The sequence below is a fragment of the Mastigoproctus giganteus genome, chromosome 11, assembly GCF_048544385.1.
Source record: "Mastigoproctus giganteus isolate SK-2022 chromosome 11, ASM4854438v1, whole genome shotgun sequence".
In the NCBI taxonomy this organism is placed as follows: domain Eukaryota; kingdom Metazoa; phylum Arthropoda; class Arachnida; order Uropygi; family Thelyphonidae; genus Mastigoproctus; species Mastigoproctus giganteus.
This window is the reverse complement of record NC_143585.1, coordinates 35,312,381-35,338,127: the sequence shown is the minus strand read 5'-3', so window position 1 is coordinate 35,338,127 and position 25,747 is coordinate 35,312,381. Positions and strand designations below refer to the sequence as shown.

General features: G+C 38.8%; 1 protein-coding gene across 1 annotated transcript in view; it reads right to left on the bottom strand.

The window, feature by feature from the left end:
• Positions 1–1,176: 1,176 nt before the first annotated feature.
• Positions 1,177–25,747, bottom strand: part of LOC150077897 (uncharacterized protein CG3556-like) — a 36,786-nt gene continuing 12,215 nt past the window's right edge. The window contains exons 4-7 of the mRNA XM_090384397.1: positions 22,864–23,059; positions 12,335–12,530; positions 8,935–9,074; positions 1,177–1,274 (exon numbers count right to left, since the gene is read on the bottom strand). Of these exons, the coding sequence (XP_090240523.1) occupies positions 1,177–1,274; positions 8,935–9,074; positions 12,335–12,530; positions 22,864–23,059 (630 nt within the window). The remainder of the gene's footprint in view (positions 1,275–8,934; positions 9,075–12,334; positions 12,531–22,863; positions 23,060–25,747) is intronic.

Genomic DNA, 25,747 nt, shown 5'->3' with positions numbered 1-25,747 from the left:
CATTTCCTAAATCAATTATTTTTTATAATACCTCACATTTCAAAATACAGTAGTAATAACCTTGAGTACAATAATTTAATTGTAGACCTAATTACATTTTGTGTCGTATTAACTGGGTATTCTCATGTATGTTTGATTTTCCGAATTATTTGATTAACTGAACCAACCTTGGTCCCAATTAGTTTGGATAATTGATGTTCTACTGTACTTATATTAAGTTTATAAAATTCTGTAACTATACAATATCGGTGTGAATACACCATAGTTTGCTCATAAAATTGAACTACGATAGCAGTGTAAAGGAATCGATTTAATTCTATCTCATATTGTAACTACCTTCACAATGAGTTACCATGTATTGCACTACCTCGAATAAGTAACACTTCACTAATAGAGAAGTCTACTGTTACTTATTCTCAGTGGCACCACCACCACTACCACCACCCAGATGGCCCTGTTCCAAGGCTTGTTTGTATATGTGTGGGATAATAACTCTACTGTCCATTTGTCCCTATTAGACTTAGAAAAGCAAAAAGTAGAGGGAAAGTTATAGTAGGAGTGGAAGAAGAAAACAAACAGTGTAGAAGAATGAAAGGGACAATAATTCCTTCAACTCACACCACTCAAAAACTCATAAATTCCTCGAATAGGCAACGCTTCCCCAGTAAAGAAGACTGTTGTTACCTATTCTCGGAAACTCTGTGAATATCAGGCTCCCCCTGGTGACCATTTCAAGGCTTGTTGGTCTTTTGTCGGTAGGTGGGCAGGTACCCTGGTGTTGCAATCCAGTTGCAACACCTTCACAACCCAGTTGTGAAGTTAATTCCACAATATGAGAGATGCCAAAAGGTGTACAGAATAATACCTTAATAAAAATGTAAATGTACAAGGCATAATTTGATATGAGCACGAAATAACTATACAATATCGGTGTAAATACATGTATACCATAGTTTGCTCATAAAATTAAACTACAATAGTGGTGTAAAGAATTGATTTAATCGTATCTCATATTGTGCCTTGTGCATTTACATTTTTATTACGAACTGCAATAACATATGCTGTTATCGGACATAGTTTGCAGTTAGATGAGGCAGAATCATTTAACAATATGCAGAAATGATTAGTAGTAGAGAATTCTATTTTTACATTTAAAAATTTGTAAAATGGTGTCTATTATGATGTTGTGTGGTCATCTGCTGCACCTGAATCAAATACAAATTTATACCAGAAAATGAAATGATCATTGTTTCTAGGCATCAGTTGAGAAACACCTGTAAAGAAACAATATGTAAAATTTAATACTTCTTATACTATTAACACTATTACTTCTTATATTATTAACATTTGTAAAGTTTTTAATATACTGTATAACAAAATACAGCTATCCTGATATTATATGGAGTGATCCATAATTAAGAGTACAGATGTAAAATTTCATTACTTGTTATGTGACACTCATCACCCAGTGCAGTACCACTACTTTAATTAATGGAGTCTTGAAGTAGCAAAAACTATGTTTATCTTCCAGGGCGTTTTCCTCATTTCTTCTATCATGCAGTATGAGGCATGTTGTTTGAGATTATAATGGCCATCAATACAAGACCTGACATTCATTACATTAAATTATAAGAATCCCCTTGACATGGGCACCTGTACATGGCGAGAGGACCTCCCAGTGATGTAGCTGGGCGTCCAGATTAGCATCACTGGGATCCAGTGCCCATACCTTGGTTCCAGGGGTACATCATTAGAATCCGGCATCTGGAGCCATGTGCTGCAACCCATGGAAACTCAGAAAGGGGGATCTTAATACACCACTTTGGCCCCTGCTTTGACAAGATGGGAGGTCCCAGGCCAGCTCAGCTGAGATCATTTGGCAGGTGGTCCTTACTGCCTAGGGTCACCTGCATTCCGATAAGTTTCCTTCCCTCTGGTCCTGGGACAAGGTGTCACTTAGAGCATCGTAGCCACATTTGTGGGTACGATGCTCTAAGTGAACTTGGCATCCATTTGCATATGTACTACCTGCTAGTTCACAAGTGGGTATCCTCTCATAAGGATACCCACTTGATAGATGTAGGATAGACGTGCGGAAATTTGCCTTTAGCCAGCGGGTAGTTGGTTGGTGGAACAGACTTCCATCCCTTGTCATGGAAGTTGATAGCCTAAATAAATTTAAGGCTCAGCTGGACAGGTATTTCGAATGAACGGAGGGGTGAAGTGGAAGTGGGTTTTTTTTTTTTTTTTTTCGGCTGATGCTGCATAAGCTTGCTTTCTTGCATCATATGCCTCTACTAATGCTAATGCTATTGACCTCTACCAACTTGAGCAAAGACTGAAGCAACTACCACCTGATAGTCTGGCCCATCAGTCAACACTACAGACCATTCAAACTCACTTGGAACACACAGCCAAAGGCACCCTACTGAGATCAAGACATGACCATATAACTCTTTCAGACTCTCCAACCAAACACTTTCTCATTAGAACGCAGACGATACAAAGCAAACACCATCACTGCCATTCAGCTCCAAGACGGAAACATTACTGAAAACCCGGAGCAAATCTTCTCTGAAGTAACCAGATTCTATCAAGAAATATACAGTTCCCAAGAAACCTCTACAAAGGCAACTGAGGAAATCCTTTCGGGACTGAAAAAAAAACCCCCAACAGTCCAACACAGTATAGAGAAACCAATCACCCTAAAAGAACTTACAGCAGTGTGCAAAGCACTTCCCAAAAACAAATCTCCAGGTCTGGACGGACTAACTTCAGAATTCTTCCAAACCTTCTGGAATCAACTTGGAATGCTTCTCTTACAAATGTTTGAAGAAGCACAGTTCCACGGTCTACCAGATTCCGTCACTACTTCTGTCACACGACTGATACCCAAGAAAGGAGATCGCACAAACCTACAAAACTGGTGCCCAATATCTTTAATGAACACAGATTGCAAAATATTTTCAAAGGCCATCGCCAATAGACTAAAATCCACCCTTCCTGATATCATCGGTCACCAACAGACATACTCAGTACCAGGAAGATCAATACACAACAATCTTCATCTGATCCGTGACCTTCTCTCCATTGCAAACAGCCAACAGGAATTTCTAGCACTGATTAGCCTTCACCAGGAAAAGGCATTCGACAGAGTTGAACACTGCCATCTGCTTGAAATGCTGAAAGCAATTGGATATGGACCCTACATCATCTGAAATATCCATCTGCTATTCAAGGATGCCAAATTCTGCTTGAAAGTCAATAACCAGCTTACCCACAACCTTCCTTACTCCAGAGGGATAAAACAAGGCTGCCCACTTTCTGGGTAGTTGAACACAATTACCATTGAGCCTTTCCTCAATAAAATTGCGACCAATCTATAATCCTGACGAACACTGCTACCAGAGCCTCACCTTAAAATAACCTACTCAGCATACGCTGATGACGTCACAATTGTAATTCACCATGATAGTGAGTTTGAAAACATCCAAAAGGCTCATGATCTCTATGCCCAAGCATCAGGTGCCAAACTGAACCACTGTAAGACCAGCAGTCTCTGGGCTGGCAACTGGAAAAGCAGAACTGACTCCCCCATCCAATGCACATGGTCTAGCAAGGGACAGAAATATCTAGGTGTGAATCTAGGCAATACCCTCCTTTTCTACCAAAAGAACTGGCCTGAATTGCTGAGCCGTTTCAACAGGGTACTTGGGAAATGGAGAAGAGTGTGCGCTACAGCTTCGTTGAGAGGGAGAGTGCTTGTGGTCAATCAGCTGGTGGCAAGCATTCTCTGGCACACCCTCAAAGTTCTCAATCCGCCTAGTGACTTCCTCCACCAAATCCAAGCATCTACCCGAAGCTTCCTTTGGAAAAAAACCAACTGGATGTCCTTCTCTAAACTCTGCCAGCCACTCACTCACGGGGGTCAGGGGCTGGTCTCTCTTGAAGACAAAATCACAGCCTTCAGGATCACCTTTCTTCTAAAGACATTGCAAATGAAATACTCATATTTTACAACCACCGTTAAACTACTAGCAACAGCCACAAGAGGGCTCTCTCTGTCAACAATCTTAAGAATGGACATGGCACCAACACCCCTAAAACTGTCTTTCTTCTATAAAGACGCACTGCACTGCACTGCTGGAAGAAGCTTAACCTTTGCCACACTCTTGAGGGAATATCGCTTCCCGCAATACTCTCAGAACCGTTCTTCTACAATAAACGAATAACAGACCCCACAACTGATGACCACTTTGTTCTTCCTACGTGGAACTGGGCAGGAATTAGGACCATAGCTGACCTCCTGACCCCCCACCTAGAATGGAAAAGTTCCGAGAACCTGCCAGTTAAATGCAGAGGAGCAACACAGACATTTAAAATCAGCGATCACACAAGCTCTTCCAGACATCACTACAGCTAAAGGGATTGGAAATGTGACCGGATCCTCACCTACACCAACCTTCATGATCACATTACCAGAAGACACAGTACCTTTGTCTCCTGCACCCTCCAAAAAAGTCTATCAATTAATCATGCCATACAACCACGATTTTCCCGTCATCCACCTACCAAACTATCCCTGTACCCTCCTCTCCACTCACCACAAGCCACCACCTAACTTTCAGTGGAACCTTCCGTACAGGACGAAATGTTCCAAATCGGATGCAGACATCCAGTGGAGACTGTGGCACAACATTCTTCCCACCATTTCAGGTTATGCACCTCAAACTACTGCCTTTTCTGCGCCATTCCAGGTACCATGGAACACACATACCTGGCATGCCCAGTGAACAGGGAACTGATCAAATATGCCCTGGATGCAGCAGAGCTTGTTTGCAACCATGCCCACACTCCAGAGGACTACTGGTACCTGCTCCACTCAGAGCAGACAGCACACACTACCTGCAACTTCTTATTCGTTGCCGCCAAAGCTGTCATTTACAACTTCTACTTGAAGCACACGAGAAGCAGTGACAACGTGCCTCCTGTCGACATGTCAGCGCAAAATCTCAAGTGGAGTCTACGGAGGAAGTTGCAGAGCAGACTTCTACTCGAATTCCACTGCAAAAGACCAGAAACTGTGGATCATCTTAACAGCGAGTGGAACAGTGGCGGTCACCTCTTCAATATCACTGAAGAGTCCATCACCTTCAATGTGTGAAATATGAGACTGACCCAGTGCCAAAAAACTGTGTTCTTAATTCTGTGAAATTGAAATGTTGAAACGTTTATATTTCTTTCTAAAAGGTTTCTTTACTTTTCTTTTTTGCTTTTGTACATAGACTGTAAATAGTTGTTGTTGAAATTAATGTATCTACTGTTCATGCGTAAATAAAAAAAAAATAAGCATTCGACAGCGTTGAACACAGCTACCTTTTTCAAACCTTGAAAGCCTTTGGATTTGGACCCTGCATCATCGGAACAATCCATCTGCTATACAAGTAAGCCATATTCTGCTTGAAACTGAATAACCAACTCACCTGCCACTTTCTGTATTACAGAGGGATAAAACAAGGCTGCCCACTCTCTGGACAACTCTACACAATTGCCATAGAACCATTCCTTAATAAAACTGCCACCAGTATACAATCCCGACGAACGCTGCTACCAGAACCCCACCTAAAGATAACCTACTCAGCATACGCAGATGACGTCACAATTGCAATACACCACGAGAGTGAATTTGAAGCCATTCAAAAGGCTCATGATCTCTATGCTCAAGCATTAGGTGCAAAACTCAACCACTGTAAGACCAGCAGCCTGTGGGCTGGAAAACCAGAACCGACTCCCCCATCCAATGCACATGGTCCAGCGAGGGACAGAAATACCTATGTACCTTGGCAATACCATCCTTTTCTCCCAGAAGAACTGGCCCGAATTGCTGAGTTGTTTCAACAAAGTACTCGGGAAATGGAGAAGTGTGTGTGCCACATCTTCGCTGAGAGAGAGAGACTGCTTGTGGTCAATCATATGGCGGCAAGCATTCTATGGCACACCTTCAAAATCCTCACTCCACCTGTTGACTTCCTCCACTAAATCCCAGGCATCTGTCCAAAGCTTTCTTTGGAACAAAACCAACTGGATGTCTTGCTCCAAACTTAGCCAGCCACTTAGTCAAGGGTTGGTCTCTCTTGACGACAAACTCACAGCATTCCGGATCACCTTTCTTCTTAAGATGCTGCAAACAAAATACCCACATTCCATCACTATGGATAAACTACTAGCAACAGCCACTAGAGGACTATCTCTTTCAACAATGTTGAGAATGGATATAGCACCACTCAAACTACCACCATTTTATAAACACTCACTGTACCACTGGAAAAAGCTAACCCTTCACCATACTCTTGAGAGAACATCCCTTCCTGGAATACTTTCAAAACCGCTCTTCTACAATAAAAGAATAACAGACTCTGCAAATGATGATATTCTCTTCTTTCCTACGTGGAACTGGGCAGGAATAAGAACCATAGCATTAGCATTAGTAAAGGCATGTGATGCAAGAAAGCAAGCTTATGCAGCATCAGCCAGAAAAAAAAAAAAAAAAAAAAAAAAACCTTCCACTTCACCCCTCCGTTCGTTCAAAATACCTGTCCAGCTGAGCCTTAAATTTATTTAGGCTATCAACTTCCATGACAAGGGATGGAAGTCTGTTCCACCAACCAACTACCCGCTGGCTAAAGGCAAATTTCCGGACATCTATACTACATCTGTCTTTCCTCAATTTGAATTTATGTCCTCTCAGGTGATTATTCTGAGCAAGAGGCAGTATCCCATCAGCATTGAGCATGCTCAAACCATTCAAGGCTTTATACACCTCTATCAGATCACCTCGCCGGTGCCTAGTCTCCAGACACTAATTTGCAAAACTTAAACCTTTCTTTGTAAGAGCAACCGTTTGTTCCATTCATTAACCTTGTTGCCCTTCTCTGTACTCGTACCAGCAGCTCTACATCCTTCTTGAAATGAGGCCTCCAGACCTGTATACAGTACTCAAGGTGTGGCCTGACCATTGCCTTATACAAGGGAATAATCACCTCCTTATCCCTGCTAGAAAAATTCCTGTATATCATTGATAAGACACCATGAGCTACTCTTGCAGCCTGTCTGCACTGCTCAGAGAGTGCAGATGGGAGTGCAGTGCAAACTACCGCCGTTTTATAAAGACTCACTGTACCACTGGAAAAAGCTAAACCTTCACCATACTCTTGAGAGAACATCCCTTCCCGGAATACTTCCAGAACCGCTCTTCTACAATAAAAGAATAATAGACCCTGCAAATGATGATATTCTCTTGTTTCCTACGTGGAACTGGGCAGGAATAAGAACCATAGGCGACCTCCTGACACCAAGCCTTGAATGGAAAGGATCAGAAGGCCCATTAAAACCATAAATGTAAAGGAGCAACACAGACATCTAAAATCAGCGATCACACAAGCTCTTCCAGACATCACTACAGCTAAAGGAATTGGAAATATGACCGGATCCTCACCTACACCAACCTTCGTCATCACATTACCGGAAGACACAGTACCTTTGTTTCCTGCACCCTCCAAAAAAGTCTATCAATTAATCATGTCTCGCCATACAACCACGATTTTCCCGTCATCCACCTGCAAAGCTATCCCTGTACCCCTCTCCACTCACCACAAGCCACCATCTAACTTTCAGTGGAACCTTCCATACAGGACGAAATGTTCCAAATCGGATGCAGACATCCAGTGGAGACTGTGGCACAACATCCTTCCCACCCCAGTAAAGCTTCAAATCTTTGGGTTACGCACCTCAAACTATTGCCTGCCTCTTCTGCGCCACGCCAGGTACCCTGGAACACACATACCTGTCATGCCCTGTGAACAAGGAACTGGTCAAATACACTTTAGATGCTGCAAAGCTTGCTGCAACCACACCCACACTCTGGAGGACTATTGGTACCTTCTTCACTCTGAGCAGACAGCACACAACAGGTGCAACTTCCTATTCATTGCTGCCAAGGTCATCATTTACAACTTCTACTTGAAGCACACAAGAAGCAGTGGCAATGTGCCTCCTGTTAACACATTGGCACAACATCTGAAGTGGAGCCTACGGAGGAAGTTGCAGAGCAGACTTCTACTCAAATTCCACTGTAAAAGAGCTGAAACTGTAAATGACCTTAATAGTGAATGGAACAGGGCGTTCACTGAAGCATCACTGAAGAGTCCATCACTTTCAAGGTGTGCATTTAATATGAGACTGATCCAATGCCAATAAACTGTCTGAATTCCCGAAATTCAAATGTAGAAATGTTTTTTTTTATATATCCAAAGTTTTCTTTCTTTATATATATTTTTTCAATTTGTACATAAAATGTAAATAGATTTTGTTGAAAAATGTATCTACTGTTCATGTTTAAATTAAAAAAAAAAAAATCTATCTATCTGTAGATCATCTTAACAGCGAATGGAACAGTGGCAGTCACCTCTTCAGCTTCACTGATCGGCCGATTGGGCTAGCCGGGTGGGTAAAGTGCCTGCCTGGCAACCCAAAGGTTGCGGGTTCGATTCCCGCCTCGGGCTTGGGTCAAAGTACTGCAAAAACCTTGGAAGGTGCATTATGGCCACAGAAGCCTATGCGCCAACAACTACCAAAAAAAAAAAAAAAAACCATCACCTTCAACGTGTGACATTTAATATGAGAATGATCCAATGCCAAGAAACTGTTTTCTTAATTCCTGAAATTGAAATGTTGAAATGTTTGTATTTCATTCTAAAAAGTTTTATTTTTCCTTTTTTTGCTTTTGTACATAGAATGTAAATAGTTGTTGAAAATATATCTACTGTTCAAGTTTTAAATAAAAAAAATTAAAAAAAAAATCTATATATCTATCTAAATAGGAATTTTTAACTCAAAATGAAGGATATTTCTTGAAAAATATATAAATTTAAATACCTTTTACAGCAAGCATTGGTTTTGAGTTTAAAGGATTTTGAATATATAACATCCAGTAAGTATTTTGGTCGATGCTGTTAACTCTTCCAGAAATGGTATGTACAAAAAAGTCCCACATATAATATTTTTTTGCTTCAAACCTTTGATAGAACCAAAAAATAAATAAATAAAAAAAAAATAATTAAGCAATAAATTCTTAAATGTTCAAGATAAGTTGTTAATTACATATATAGGCCTATCAATCAGTTACCATTATAAATAATAACACAAATGTCATGGAACATCTCATACTGATACACCTAATGTCAAAAAAGGTGTTGGTAAATCAAGAAGTAACAAGTGGAAAAGAACATTACATGTGCTTTTATTCATGTAACTTCCTCAAAGCATCTAACCTTACTTATTGGCATTGCTTTCATTGTGATTTCCTTTCACTGCATATATTGATATAATTGATTGATTAAAATATAATTATTGATTACTACATAAAAAAATTTACGACATTTATTTTTTCATATGTTTATGCTTGGAGGTTGGTGAGCTCTGAACACATTCTTTCTCTTAAGAATGTGTTGAAAGCTTGTGCTGACCTAGTCAATTTCTAATAGCCTTGGTTAAGCTTGTATCTAGTATTGCACATCTTCCCTCTCTCTTATTCTTGTTTGCATATTGCTGGCCCGAAACAAAGGAAGGTGCATACTGTTGCATTTACCATCAACTTAAATATATAGAACAGAGGGTGGGGTGTAAAATAATTACAAAATTCTAAGGTGTCTAATTATTTGTGGTGCGTACATATGTCAGTATCAATAAAGTGTGTGAACCACTGATATATGGTTTAAATTCTTTTATTGTCAGAAATTATAACCCAGGTTTCAATGTGATGGGAACCTTTTTTATTGGCTTACATTTTCTGCCTTTTAGTGTTAATTTAGTGCAAGTAAGTGGCGGTGCTAGTGAGCTTCTCACAACATCAATTCTGTGAGGATGAACATTTATTCATTTTCCTACTTTAATTAAATTTATTGTATAAATGTAAAATTGGTTTTTTTTTTTTTTTATTTACAAGAACTTTAATTAAATTCCTCTTCATAGTAAAAATATTCAGTAGCCAGGCACACATCATTGTGGGTGAGGAATATTGATTCTGGTAGTTTTGGTTATTGATTCAAGTGATATATTACCAACATAGTGTGTAGCATGCTGCAGGAAAATTTGGCCACCCCTGCACTACACTGCATTGGAAGTGAAGGAGTATTTTGAACATTCTATCTAATCCCAACACAGTGCAATGTATAATGCATAAAATTATAGTTCCTGTGATGTGATCCTTTGTGATATATTTTACATAGCTATAGTACATTTACACTAAAATGCCTTTATTAAAATGTTCATACTAAAGTTTTTTGTTTTTTTTTATGTAAACCCCAAACACGAGAGGTGTTAGAACCTATAGTACTTAGTACCGTGCTTGGGTTGGAGGTTGAGAAGACGAAAGAAGATATTTGTTGACATTGGACTGTAATTTTCAGGAAATACGTATGAAGGAAGGTTGTTCCAGAAAACAGCAGTTGAATGAATAAATGAGGAAGATGAAAAGTTGGTTCTGTGAGTTTGAAGTTGGACAGTAAATGGATGTTGGCTGGTGGCGGCATGTGTTCGGATTGTTTTGAAAGAGAGAGCGGGAATTATAGAAGCCAATTCAGAAGAACGGTGCCCATGGAAGTATCTGTAGAAGAGTCTCTGCACTCGCTGTCTATGAGACAGCGAGTGAAGAGACTCTGTTAGAGATGAGTCATTAATTAACCTAATTGCCCTCTAATGAATGGAATCAAGAAGCCTGAGAAAGGTTTTGGGGGCACCATCCCAGATGTGAGAACAATATTCCATGGCAGGGCAGATTTGTGATTTATACAGCGTGAGCAGCTGTTTGGAAGAAAAGTAACGCCGAGAGTGAAAGAGAAAACCAAGTTTTTTAGATGCAGAAGAAGCAATATTTGTAATGTGCTTGTGCCAAGAGAGATTAGAAGTCAGGGTAATCCCCAAAAGAGATATATTATTTTGCCTAGAAATCGGAGTGTCACTAAAGATAAGCATAGGAGCAGAAGAATCCTTTTTGCGAGATATAAGACAAGACTGAGTTTTAGAAGGGTTGAAATCAACTAAGTTGTCTTTGCCCCACTGGAGAATTACCTGAAGATCGGCATTTAAGGAATTGGTAGCAGATTTTCAAGAAGTTGAAGCTGATTGAGCAGGACAAGGTTTCTCAAAATGGAAAGTGGAATGCAATGTGCTATCATCGGCAAAACTATGGATAGGATTTCCAGTCAATGGAAGAAGGTCATTAATATACAAGAGGAAAAGAGTGGGGGAAAGAACTGAACCTTGGGAGACACCGGTATTAGTGGAGAAGTTAGAAGACAGAGAGCCATCTACCATCACCCTCAGTGAGCGATCAGAGAGAAAACTGGATAACCAATTACTAAAAACAGTTGGCAAACCATAAGATGGAAGCTTGTTTAGAAGAACTTTATGTCAAACACGATCGAAAGCCTTTGAGATGCCAAGAGCAACTACTTGTGTTTCACCGAACCTTTCCATTCCATTGAACTAAAAGTGCTTTTAGTTTAACCCCACAGGCTCACATTTGGTGAGTATGGGCTTGGCACACCCAGGGTCTTGAGCTGGATATCATCATTCTTCTCTTTCTTGGTGATTCTCTTCTAATTTTGACTCCCCTCCCTCTCTCTCTCTCTCTCTCTCTCTCTCAGGGTAACTCGGGAATTTTTTGAGGCTTATTTTCAGGGTTATTATTATTTTAGCTGTATGGCGTAAGGAAGCCTCAGGCTTCCTTATGCCACATAGCTAATAATAATAATATTTATATTTGGCATATTTATTACCAGTAAGCAATTGGTAATAAATCAAAGCATCTAACCTTACTTTTCAAACAACCCTCATATTTTCAATGAGTAACATAAGATGGAGAACACTTTTACAAGGAGCAGTAAAATATAGAGTTCAAGCACACTGGTTAAACAATACATGAATTTGCATAATTTTCCCTATACTTTACCCATTTTTACAAAGATATTTTGACTAAAAACTATGAAGACAGAGAATTATACTATGTGCATAAAAAAAGCATGCCATTGATTACTCAATCATCAGCTTCTTGACATCACATGCATTTTGAAAATTATTTCAGCAGGATGCAAAATGTTGAAACATTTCTCAGTGAAAGAAAAGCCTTATCAAAGCTTATATTTTCTTTTTTCTTTTTTTTTTTTTTCTACTCATGAACAATGCCAAAAAAACTGATGAAAAAGTTGTACCTCACTTTGCAATAATTTATGAAAGAAAGATTCATATTGAAAAAATTATGAAACAAAAAAGGTACCGAAATCTGCTGTCAAGCTTCTGAGCTATTTCCATTATGCTGAGAAAAGTGTCATTCTCATTTACAGTGAGAACAATAGTATAGTCAATAAGATTGGTGGAATTGTCATTTATAGCACCATCTTCCCAAAGTGAATATGTAATGTTTATTTTCCTCACATGATCAACTTCTGTGCTGTCTTCTGATTCTTGTAAATCTAAAAAAGAATAAAATATTAATGTCATAATTAGCAAAATAAAAAAACTGTGATGTGAGTAGGAAATTATGTTCAAATATTCAAATTATTTATGAGAGAATTTTTTTAAAATTGGTTATTTTGACTAATGTAATATTTGAAGAACATTTTGCACAGGTTACCTAACCACTTAAATTGAAAGAAATTCATGTACAGGCAACCCCTGTATAACATGGTACTTCTACAACATGGTTTCGCTCTAACATGATTGATAAATTGTGCCAATCCTCGCACAACACGGTACTTATATAACACAGTTTCGCTCTACACGGTTAGAGAATTTTGGTAAACTTCAAATAACGGTGTTTTTGAGTGGGGAAAACCCTGCTATTATGTTGGATGTAATTTTTCAACATTTCCACTCTTTTTGAATCCCCGCTGTTGACTCGCTAGTCAAAAAAAAGATTATTGAGAAATCCCTGTATTTTTTTTTTTTTTTTTTTTTTTGTTGTTGGGAAATCCCTGTGTTACGTGCTATATTTTTTTTTTTTTATGAGAACCCCAAACACGAGAGGTATTATAACCTATAGTACTTAGTACCGTGCTTGGGTTGGAGGTTGAGAAGACGAAAGAAGATATTTGTTGATATTGGACTTGAACTTCTGTAGATTGTAATTTTCAGGAAATACATATGAAGGAAGGTTGTTCCAGAAAACAGCAGTTGAATGAATAAATGAGGAAGATGAAAAGTTGGTTCTGTGGGTTTGAAGTTGGACAGTAAATGGATGTTGACTGGTGGCGGCACGTGTTCGGACTGTTTTGAAAGAGAGAGCGGGAATTATAGAAGCCAATTCAGAAGAACAGTGCCCATGGAAGTATCTGTAGAAGAGGCATGCAGCAGAAACAGTGCGTCTATGAGAAAGCGAGTGGAGAGACTCTGTTAGAGATGAATCATTAATTAACCTAACTGCCCTCTTCTGAATGGAATCAAGAAGCCTGAGAGAGGTTTTGGGGGCACCACCCCAGATGTGGGAACAATATTCCATGGCAGAGCGGATTTGCGATTTATACAGAGTGAGCAGCTGTTTGGGAGAAAAGTAACGCCGAGAGCGAAAGAGAAAACCAAGTTTTTAGATGCAGAGGAAGCAATATTTGTAATGTGCTTGTGCCAAGAGAGATTAGAAGTCAGGTTAATCCCCAAAAGAGATATATCATTTTGCCTAGAAATCGGAGTGTCACTAAAGATAAGCATAGGAGCAGAAGAATCCTTTTTGCGAGATATAAGACAAGATTGAGTTTTAGAAGGGTTGAAATCAACTAAGTTGTCTTTGCCCCACTGGAGAATTACCTGAAGATCGGCATTTAAGGAATTGGTAGCAGATTTTCGAGAACTTGAAGCTGATTGAGCTGGACAAGGTTTCTCAAAATGGAAAGTTGAATGCAATGTGCTATCATCGGCAAAACTATGGATAGGATTTCCAGTCAATGGAAGAAGGTCATTGATATACAAGAGGAAAAGAGTGGGGGAAAGAACTGAACCTTGGGGGACACAGGCATTAGTGGAGAAGTTAGAAGACAGAGAGCCATCTACCATCACCCTCAGTGAGCGATCAGAGAGAAAACTGGATAACCAATTACTAAAAACAGTTGGCAAACCATAAGATGGAAGCTTGTTTAGAAGACCTTTATGCCAAACACGATCAAAAGCCTTTGAGATGTCAAGAGCAACTACTTGTGTTTCACCGAACCTTTCCATTGAATTAGTCCATAAATGGGTAACATAAGCCAGAATATCACCAGTGATATTCTGGCTTATGGATAATTGGATGGGAGGGATTTGTCACCCTTTTTAGGAACTGGCTGGATATGAGCAAATTTCCAAGCAGAAGGAAAAACACCTTTGGAATAAGAAAGTGAAAAAAGGCGGCAAAGAATAGGAGTAAGTTCAGGAGCACAGGTTTTGAGAACAAGTGGAGAAATACCTTCAGGACCTGGAGCTTTTTTAGCATCAAGATTCATCAAAATCCTTCTGATATCCTTTTGACGGAAGACCACAGGAGGCATTGAATGGAGCGTGTTAGGAATGGTGGGAGGTGTTTTACCAAGATCATTAATACATGAGCTCGAAGAAAAATGGGATGCTAGCAGGTCAGCTTTATCCTTGGCTGAAGTGACAACAGAACCATCTGGTTTGGACAGAGGTGGGAGCAGAGATGGGCAAACGTTGCGGCCAATAGCTTTGGCAAGAGACCAGAATGCTCGGCTACCATTAGGGCAAGAATCAAGTTTTCTACTCTTAGCCTGTTCAAACTCTAATTTGGACTGATTAATAACTGCTTTACAATTGTTGCGAGCTTTGGTGTAGGCAGAAAATGAAACTGAAGAATTAGAAACAAGCCAATTACGATATGCAACGTTCTTCTCTTGGACAGCCTTAGCACATTTATTGGAAAACCAAGGTTTAGATAAAGGACGAGATTTTAAAGTGGAGTGTGGGATAAAGGATTCCATTCCTGCAAGAATAATTTCACTGACACGATCTGAGCAAACGTTGACATCAGAAGTTTTGAAACAGTAATCAGACCAAGGAAAAGAAGAAAAGAAGTCTCGCAGGTCATCCCATTTTGCATTCTTGTAATGCCAAACAATACGAGGTTGGGAATAGCCATGAGATAAAGGTTCCATTGGAGAAGAGACAATTACCAAGTTGTGATCTGAAGTGCCTAAAGGACCTCTCACTTCAACCTTGTACTTAAAGGGTTGTTTGTGAGAAAAAGATCAAGCGTATTGGCTGTATGATTAGGATTGTCCGGTATTCTTGTAGGTAAATGAACAATCTGTGCTAGGTCATTAGTAATTGCAAAAGCCTCAGCATCTCGACCTGCTGGGTCGGTGTGACTAGAAAACGGAAGCCAGCTGGAGTTGTGAACGTTAAAATCTCCAAGGAAAATTACCTCACTGTTAGGAAAGTTGGACTGGAGAAAGTCAAGTTGCAAAGAGAGGAAGTCAAAGAGCTCCAAGTGATTAGTGGAGTTGGGAGAACGGTAGAGACAACAGATGAATTTTACACAATGAGGTAGAGAGATTTTAAGCCAGAGAAGATCAAAGAGAGGAGATTCCAAATTGCCAAGTCTCTGACAGGGAATATCAGAACGGACATATGCACAAGTACCACCTTTGAGTCGAAAGGAATCATACAGCAAATAATTTGGACATCTGAGATGAGCAGTAGTTGAATCAACTGATAACTGAAATTCAGTCAGAAAAAGTACATGGGGTTTGGAAGACTGCAAGTGGAAATGGACATCATTGAGATTAGATATTAGATAGATTAGATAGATATTGAACTCATGCTTGTTAAAAAATCTAGTTTTTAAGTTTTGGATAGTGCACCAGGCCATCCAAAATATTTAAGTCATTCAAACATTGAAGTTATGTTCCTACCACCACAGTTGTACTGAGTTAATACAACTTTTTTCATTCAGCCATTAGTTCAAGGCATTATATCCGCAACATCAGAAAATCTTTACAATTGATCTTGGAAAAAATTCACTCCGAATCTATTGAAGTAATGCAGGCAGGGAAACATTTCTCAATTGTGGACTATATCAGAATCATAACTTTTTCGGTGAAATAAGTAAAACCGTAAATGTTAAATGTATGGCAAGAGTCAGTTCATTCAGGAAATACGGTCGAACCAGCATAAAACAAAATCGGTGCAACAGTAGAACTTGCTACGTTGGTAGGAGGGGAAGGTTTTCATGATATGACTACTGAAGCTCTTGTAGGTAGCACAGTTGATAGAATCGCCCTGCTCCCCACACCAGGTGGAAAAGACCCGAGTTTGAATCTAGTCAATGATGGGGAGAATTTTTATGGGTCCTTTTCACAATGTGGCTAAGTTGCTCGGATGAGGGTAGCGTAGTTTTTTCTCCCAGAAACTCAAGTTTTTCGTCCAGCAAAACAGAAAATCAACTACAGAACACGCGCAATTTATAGACAATATACACAGAATAACGTAACCTTAGTCGCCAATGCTCCTAAAAAAAAAAATAAAAAAAATATATCATTAGTGAAGACGTTCAAGCATTAGCATTAGTAGAGGCAGGCATATGATGCAAGATAGCAAGCTTATGTAGCATCAACAAAAAAAACTGCTCCCATTTCACCCCTCGTTCGTTCCAAATACCTGTCCAGCTCAGCCTTAAATTTATTTAGGCTATCAACTTCAACAACAAAAGATGGAAGTCTGTTCCACCAACCAACTACCTGCTGGCTAAAGGCAAACTTCCGCACATCTATCCTACATCTGTCTTTCCTCAATTTGAATTTATGCCCTCACAGGTGACTATTCTGAGCAAGAGGAAGAATCCCATCAGCACTGAGCATGCTAAAACCATTCAAGGCTTTATACACCTCAATCAGATCACCTCGCAGGTGCCTAGTCTCCAGACACTGTAATTTTCGAAATTTAAGCCTTTCTTCATAAGAGCAACCCTTTGTTCCATTCACTAATCTTGTTGCCCTTCTCTGTACTTATTAAAACAGCTCTACATTCTTCTTAAAATGAGGCCTCCAGACCTGTATACAGTACTCAAGGTGTGGCCTGACCATTGCCTTATACAAGGGGATAATCACCTCCTTATCCCTGCTAGAAAAATTCCTGTATATCATTGACAAGATGCCATGAGCAACTCTTGCAGACCATCTCCACTGCTCAGAAAACTTCATATCTGCCTGAACAATTACCCCCAGGTAATTTTCGTTCTCTACCACTGTCAGTGTAGTACCACAGAGTTGATATGTCACTCTGGGGTTACTGCTTCCCATATGTAGTACTTTACATTTGTCAATGTTAAACTTCATTTGCCACCTCTCAGCCCATCTGCTCAACTTTTCTAGATCCTGTTGCAGCAGCATACTGTCATTAGTGTCCTTAACAACCCCACCAACCTTTTTATCGTCTGCAAACTTGGACATTAAGCTTGATATACCATCATCAATATCATTTATAAATACAGAAAACAGTAATGGACTGAACCCTGAGGGACTCCACTAATAACATTAGTCCACGATAAGCAGTGTCCATTGATTACCACTCTCTGTCTTCTCCCACTCAACCATCCCTTTATCCATAGCAGCAATTTTCCTCCAATACCACACTGCTCCAATTTGTGCAGCAGTCTTCCATGTGCAACAGTATCAAAAGCCTTTGTAAGATCCAAATATATGATATCAAAGTTATTCCCTGCATCCAATTCCTTTGTGACCACATCATAGTATCCAATCAAATTGGTCAGGCAAGACTTTCCCTTCACAAAACCATGCTGTGTCTGAGCCATAACTGAAGTCTTGTTTAGATGATCCTGCAATGCTTTTTAACCATTACCTCTATTAATTTACCTGGAACAGAAGTTAATCTAACAAGTCTATAATTGCTTGTGTTGCCCTTTGATCCGCCTTTGTGAATTGGGGTCACATTTGCACATCTCCAGTTCATGGGTACCTCTCCTGAGTCCAAAGAAGCTCTCATAGTTATGGTTAAGGGTTTGCTTACTTCCTTTGCTTCTTCCTTTAATATAACTGGATAGATCCTGTCCACCCCGGGTGCCTTTTTTATGTTTATCTTCAACAATTTCTCCTTCACTTTCCTCTCAGTTATTACAAAATCATTTAGCTCACAGCCAGAGTTTAACTCACCTCTGGCATTTCCCTCCCTGAATAACTCCTCATGTGTGAATGTAGATGCAAAATACTCATTTAGTTTGTTAGCCACCTGAGCAGGATCATCAACAGTTGAACCATCAATATCCAGTGGACCAATCTGATTGATCCCTTTCCTTCTAGAGTTTACATAGGTAAAGAACTCTTTTCTGTTTTTCTTTGCATCCTTTGCCAAGGATTTCTCATAATCTGCCTTTGACTGCCTAATCTCCTTTGTGACTTGGTTACAGACCAGACCAGCTTATATCTATCGTAGGCTTCCATATCACCCATTAATTTATATGTATCCCATGCATTTTTCTTCTCTGCCATATGTCTCATTAGTTCATCTGATATCCATTTAGGCCTAAACCTTGAACAATATTTCTTAATTGGTAATTAAAGCCTAGTAGCTTCCAAAATAAATTCTTTGAATGCTTCCCATTTTGAATTTGCTGTTGGTAACATCATCAGTTGGTCCCACCGTATAGAATTTAAATACTGTCTCAGACCGGCATAGTCGCCTTGACGAAAGCAAAAACAGTTCCCTTTACCCCTGATGGTAGTTACCTCTTTGTGTAAATCCCACTTCAGCACACTGTGATCACTACCACCTAGTGGTTCCTTTATCTGCAGATTCTTAATGCATGAAATATCACTACTGATAATCAGATCAAGAGTATTACTCCCTCTAGTTGCGTCTCGAACATGCTGATGTAGAAAACAATCATCCATAAATCCACAAAAGCCTTGCTAGTGTGTGATTGACCAACCCACAAATTCCAGTCTATATCTGGGAAATTAAAATCCCCCATTATAAGACTCTCTGATTTACTGGCCCACTCTATTTCCCTGTACAGTTTCTTATTATACTCATCAGAGTCATTAGGCCTCCTACTCTCAATTTTGATCTCCCAATGCTTATGTCACACCAAACTGACTCGATACTGCGCTGTACAGTGATGTCGACTGGCTTCACTTCCTTGGATTTCATGTGTTTCTTAACTAATAGCATAACCCCTCCTCCCTTCCTCTCCTGTCTATCCTTTCTGTACACATTGTACTCCCCAAATTCCAGTTCTGCATTCCTTATATCTATGGGACACCATGTCTCTGATATCCCAACAATATCTGCCTTGAATGTTTTGAGCAATAACTCAAATTCATCAAATTTATTTACTAAACTCCTAGTATTGGTGTACATGTAATTATACATGCACTTGTTCTTACTCTTAGTTACCCTAACACATCCCATGTATTTACTTGTTCCATGATGACTCCCAGCAGCTCTTGAAGTCTCCAGTAACTTGCTCTCTAGGCTGCTGTTCATTACAATATAAGCAGTGCAAGAATCACTTTCACCTCTGCCAGTGGCTACTGTTAATCTATTAGTCCTTGTATCCCCCCAAGCTAGCAGTTTTCCGACCAACCTAACACTGCCTCGATAGCATCAGCAAATATTCTTGCACCCTTTCTATTTAAGTGTATCCCATCCCTGTAGAAACAGTGTCTCTTGCTAACAAGTACAGACCAGGCTGAAAAAATTGTACCCCTTTAGCCTTGCACAATCTTTCCAGGGTCGAATTGATCGACAAGGCTCTCATCATATACTCCCTCCTATCGTGTCTGGGCAGAATTGCAGACACTTTCAAATTCAACCCTAATGCACGGCTTTTTTTCAACAGTGATCTATACTTGTTAAGTAATTCTACCGGTCTCCTACTCTTAATATTATTAGTACCAATGTGTACAACAATATATTTTGCTTTTAGCCAGCTGGTAGTTGGTTGGTGGAACAGACTTCCATCCCTTGTTGTGGAAGTTGATAGCCTAAATAAATTTAAGGCTCAGCTGGACAGGTATTTCGAACGAACAGAGGGGTGAAGTGGAAGTGTTTTTTTTTTTTTTTTTGGCTGATGCTGCATAAGCTTGCTTTCTTGCATTATATGCCTCTACTGATGCTAATGCTAATGATAATGCTATATCACCTTTTGTGCTCTTAAAAGATGATATCCGCTCTACAACATCATGAACCTTTGCCCCTGGCAGACATACCCTGGTCCTGTTCCACCTATCCTTTTTACATACTATGTTCCCCGTTTCCCTGGCAATAGATTCACCAACAACTAGTTCCTGTGGGACCATTCTGCCTTGGGGGTTGCCGCTGTGTTGCGTGATGACCAAGTGCTAATTTTAGTGTTAATTTAGTGCAAGTAAGTGGCGGTGCTAGTGAGCTTCTCACAACATCATTTCTGTGAGGATGAATTTTTTTTTTTTTTTTTTTATTTATAAGCACTTTAGCATTAAATTCCTCTACATAGCAAAAATATTCAGTAGCCAGGCACACATCATTGTGGGTGAGGAGTATTGATTCTGGTAGTTTTGGTTATTGATTCAAGTGATATATTTCCAACATAGTGTGTAGCATGCTGCAGGAAAATTTGGCCACCCCTACACTACACTGCACTGAAAGTGAAGGAGTATTTTGAATATTCTTTCTAATTCCAACACAGTGCAATGTATAATGCATAAAATTATAGTTCCTGTGATGTGATCCTTTGTGATATATTTTACATAGCTATGGTACATTTACTCAAAAATGCCTTTATTAAAATGTTCATACTAAAGTGTTTTTAGTTTAACCCCACAGGCTCACATTTGGTGGATATGGGCTTGACACACATCCACGGTCCTGAGCTGGATATCATCATTCTTCTCTTTCTTGGTGATAGCCTTCTAATTTTGACTCCTTCCTCTCTCTCTCTCTCTCTCTCTCTCTCTCTCTCTCTCTCTCTCTCTTCTCTCTCAGGGTAACTCGGGAATTTTTTGAGTCTTATTTTTAGGGTTATTATTATTTTAGCTATATGGTGTAAGGAAGCCTCAGGCTTCCTTACGCCACATAGCTAATAAAAATAATAATAATATTTATATTTGGCATATTTATTACCAGTAAGCAATTGGTAATAAATCAAAGCATCTAACCTTACTTTTCAAACAACCCTCATATTTTCAATTATTTTATTACCAGTAAGCAATTGAGTATATGAAATCAGTCAAGCTTATTATATAGTAAATGACTGATTGGATTTACTGAATTACTTACCAGTTTATTCCAGCTGTTTCTTTTAATTTTATTTTAATGAAAATAGTAATTGTATAGTAATAATTATAGCCATATAGTGCAAGGAAGCCATGGGCTTTTGCTACACTGGCTGGGTTAAAAAAAACAAGCAGATAAGAAAAAAAATTATTTGCATCCCTTCTCACATAGGTAACTATCTAGTTGATCTTTGAATTTATTCAAACTGTCAGCCTCAACTACCTGTGAAGGCAATCTTTTCCAGCAATCAGCAACTTGCTGGCTAACAGAAAACTTCCTACAGTCCAGTCTAAACCCCTTTCCCTATAATTTGAATTTATGCCCCTGAGTTCTAGAATTCTCTATATAGTGAAAATTCCACCTTTTTTTTATTTTACTGTCCCTCTCAGAGCCTTCTAAACCTCAATCAGGTCACCTCTGAGGTGCCTGGTTCCAAGCTCTGCAGCCTGCATATACAGAGTCTTTCCACATACGGTTACCCTTTTGCTGATCTCACCATGCAAGTTATCTGTCTTTGAACCCTTTCAAGAAGCTCAATGGCTTTTTTTCAGGTGAGGTCTCCATACTCGAACACAGTATTCCAAATGTGGTCTTACAATTGTCTTATACAGTGTGACTACGACCTCCATATCTCTACAGGATAATGTTCTATAAATCATCAATAGGACACCATGGGCTTTTCTGGCTGCCTCTTTACACTGCTCAGAAAAATCATATCTGCCCATATTATAACTTCCAGATCCCTTTCTTCCTCCACTGTTTTTAATTCAATCCCACCAAGTGTATAATTTATTTATTTTTGGGTTGCTATTCCCCAAGTGCATTTTTCTGCATTAAAACGAAGCTGCCACTTTTCTGACCATTCTTGCAGCCTGTTCAAGTGATCCTGAAGGAGCATGGCTTGGTACTGATCAAAATGAATTTTTATAACAATACCCACTGAAATCGAGACATAAAAATGAAATAGGAGATAAGATATGCATCCAGTTTATTTATATTAACAAAAGGAATTTTATTCCGTTCTCTCATAAGTCATTTAGGAATAAAAAATTGTCCCAATTTTACTTGTAACATATATAATCACCTAAATAAAAACAAACAAGTTAGATTTATTAGAATGAAATGCTTAAAGATGTCTACAGAAATCTGTGAAGATTTTAAAGCAGTCCAAACTGTCAATCTTTTGGATAATATGTAATGCAAATTGTGTTCATATATGTTCATTGCTTCTCTATACATGTAGCTATTAGTATTTCTGAAAAATATTTGATCTAAACACTTCTGATCAGTCAGTAGAGTCTCAGATTTTTTAAGAAGGGACGAATAGATTGCCATATCTATCTCTTCAGTTTTTGAAATGTAACTCTCCACGGTGACTGTTCATTATATAACAAAACATTACTATCATCATATAAGTAATGCAGGATTTTTTTTGTCCTATAGCTGTTAGTTATAAAGAACTAGCATGCACCATAAGAGAGCACTGGCCTTAAAACAGGTTAATTAAAAAAAATATATGATATATGAATGAAAATATTGATCTGTACTTACTCATATCCACTTCATATTTACAAGTGCAGTTGTTATACATCATATCAACAAAACTGTGACCTGACAATAACGGAAGGACCAATGATGTAGTTTCAAAATCACCAAATGATCCATCTTCCCTTTGTTGAGAAATTAAATAACTTAGAGCTTTCTGGAATTTCCAGCCCTCACCTTTATCTCTTGATGCTAGAAATGCCTACCAAAAAGAAGTAAATCAAAACCCATACATCATATCAAATAATAAATCACTTAAATTCTTTAAAATGATAAAATTTTATCACCATTATTATTACTGAAGATGATAAATATTTATCATTTTAAATCAGTGTTTTCTGTTAACCTCATTCCTGAAACAGCTCCAAACCAACAGTAATTCCAGATGGAAAAGTTTCTGTTTTATGCTCCATGGCTGCTTTATGGCAAGATAAGTGTATTCATATTTTTTTTTTTTTTTTTTTTTTGTGGCAGAACAAATATGTGTAAATTCAAACATGCAAATGTGTGTTTTTTTTTTTAATTCATATCCCAGGATCAGTAATGGTGCTGTTTATCAGTTTTCAGTGGGTGTGCTATGTAATTAATAATGGTTTGTTGAGACCAACAGTTCATCACATATAACACTTGTCTTAACAATGGATTCAGTAAACCATCCAAAATCTAACAACAGATTTGTGTGAACCTATGCAGTGCACTGCTGCTCACAAACACAGGAAAACTAGTCATAAAAAGCTCACAATTTTCACATTTACATATGTGCTTCTGTTCGCCTAAATTCACTTTATTCAGTTTTTTTATTTGTGATTTCATAGATGAGCAACCAAATTAGTGAAGAACACAAAGGAGTACTTTTACTATAAAAAATTTCAGTTCACAGAACAGGTTCTGCAAATTGCAGCACTTGGAAACTAGACACTTGTGAGGAGAGCTTATTGAAGTGTTTAAGGCTTTAAATGGATTGGGTAAACTTATTGATGATGGTATTCTTATTCTTTTTTCAGACAACACACACACAAGGGGACATAAACTTAAATTGAAAAAGGATGACTGCAAGGTAGATATGTGAAAATTTGCTTTCAGCCAAAAAGTAATTAATTGTTGGAACAAGGTACCATCTGATGTTGTGGAGGTGGGCAATTTGAATAAGATTGGAAAAGAATTAGATATATTAATGTACAGATGAGGTGGATAGCGTTTTTTTTTCTTATGGTGTATAAAGTTGCTTCCTTGCATCATTTTCAGCTACTACTATCACTAATAATAATAATATAGTAGGGAGAGTTATGGATTGAATCTCTTGGAACTTTTTCATAGTCAAGATCTACTTAGCCATCTGAATAATAACAGATGACCAAGTATAAATTCTATACAGTGGGACCAACTGATGATGTTACCAACAGCAAATTCTAAATGAGAAGCATTCAAGGAATTAATTTTGGAATCTACTAGGCTTTTCATACCAACTAAGAAATACTCCTCAAGGTTTAGGCCTAAATGCAGATGATACGAAGGTTGGCAGGGTTGTTAATGACAGTAAGGAAGGTATGCTGCTGCAACAGGATCTAGAAAAATTGAGCAGATGGGCTGAGAGGCGGCAACTGAAGTTTGACAGTGACAAATGCAAACATATGGGTAGCAGTAACCCCAGAGTAATATACCAATTGTGTAGTACTACACTCAGGGTAGTGGAGAATGAAAACTACCTGGAGTAATTGTGCAGTCAGATATGAAGAAGTTTTCTGAGCAGTGGAAACAAATTGCAAGAGTAGCTCGTGGGGGTCTTGTCAATGATATATATGAATTTTGCTAGCAGGGATAAGGAAGTGATTATCCCCTTGTATAAGTCAGTGGTCAGGCCACACCTTGAATACTACCTACAGGTCTGGAGGCCTCATTTTAGGAAAGATGTTGAGCTACTAGAACGAATACAAAGAAAAGCAACGAGATTAGTGAGTGGAACAAAGGGTTGCTGTTACCAAGATAGGCTTAAGTTCTGCATATTGCAGTGTCTGGAGCCAGTAGTGTAGCTACCCTTTTCGGGCCCGGAGGCAAAGAACAAGTTAGGGCCCCTACTTAATTAATGAAAATTGCAAAAAGAGGAGACAGCCAAAGATGCCGGGCCCGGAGGCAATTGCCCTGCCTGCCTACATGGTAGCTACGCCACTGTCTGGAGCCTAGGCACCTGCGAGGTGATCTGATTGAGGTGTATAAGGCCTTGAATGGTTTGAGCAAGCTCAATGCTGATGGGATTCTTCCTCCTGCTCAGATTAATTACCTGAGGGGTGACTCAAGTTGAGGAAAGACAGTTGTAGAATAGATGTGCGGAAATTTGCCTTTAGTCAGCAGATGGTTGATTGCTGGAACAAACTTCCATCTGTCACTGTGGAAGTTGAACTAGACAAACTTTTGGAGTGAATGGATGGGTGAAATGGGGAAGTTTTTTTTTTTTTTTTTTGGTTGATGCTATATAAGCTTGCTTTCTGGCATCATATGCCTCTACTAATGCTAATGCTATATTTTGATTATGAAAATAATGAAGACTACTATGTTTCAAATCTTGGATCATAGTCCAGAATAGTATGAATGAGTGGCAGACAAAAGTGTGGATTATGCAATTAGACCTAAAATTTAAAATTTTATGAGCGAAAAGCCCATGAGTACTTGTCCAAAAAGGTTCGGGGGGGGGGGGGGGGGGGGAACATTATATTTTATATTATATAATTATTAATTATACTGAAATGCTACCAATATAAACCATACAAGCTCCTCCCAAACAAAATTTCAGGTGCACCACTGAATGGAATCAAAAATGAAGGGTGTCAAAACATGTTGAAAAGGATATTAATTTGGATGCTGTAAGAAATGGGTAAAAGAAAACACACAATCA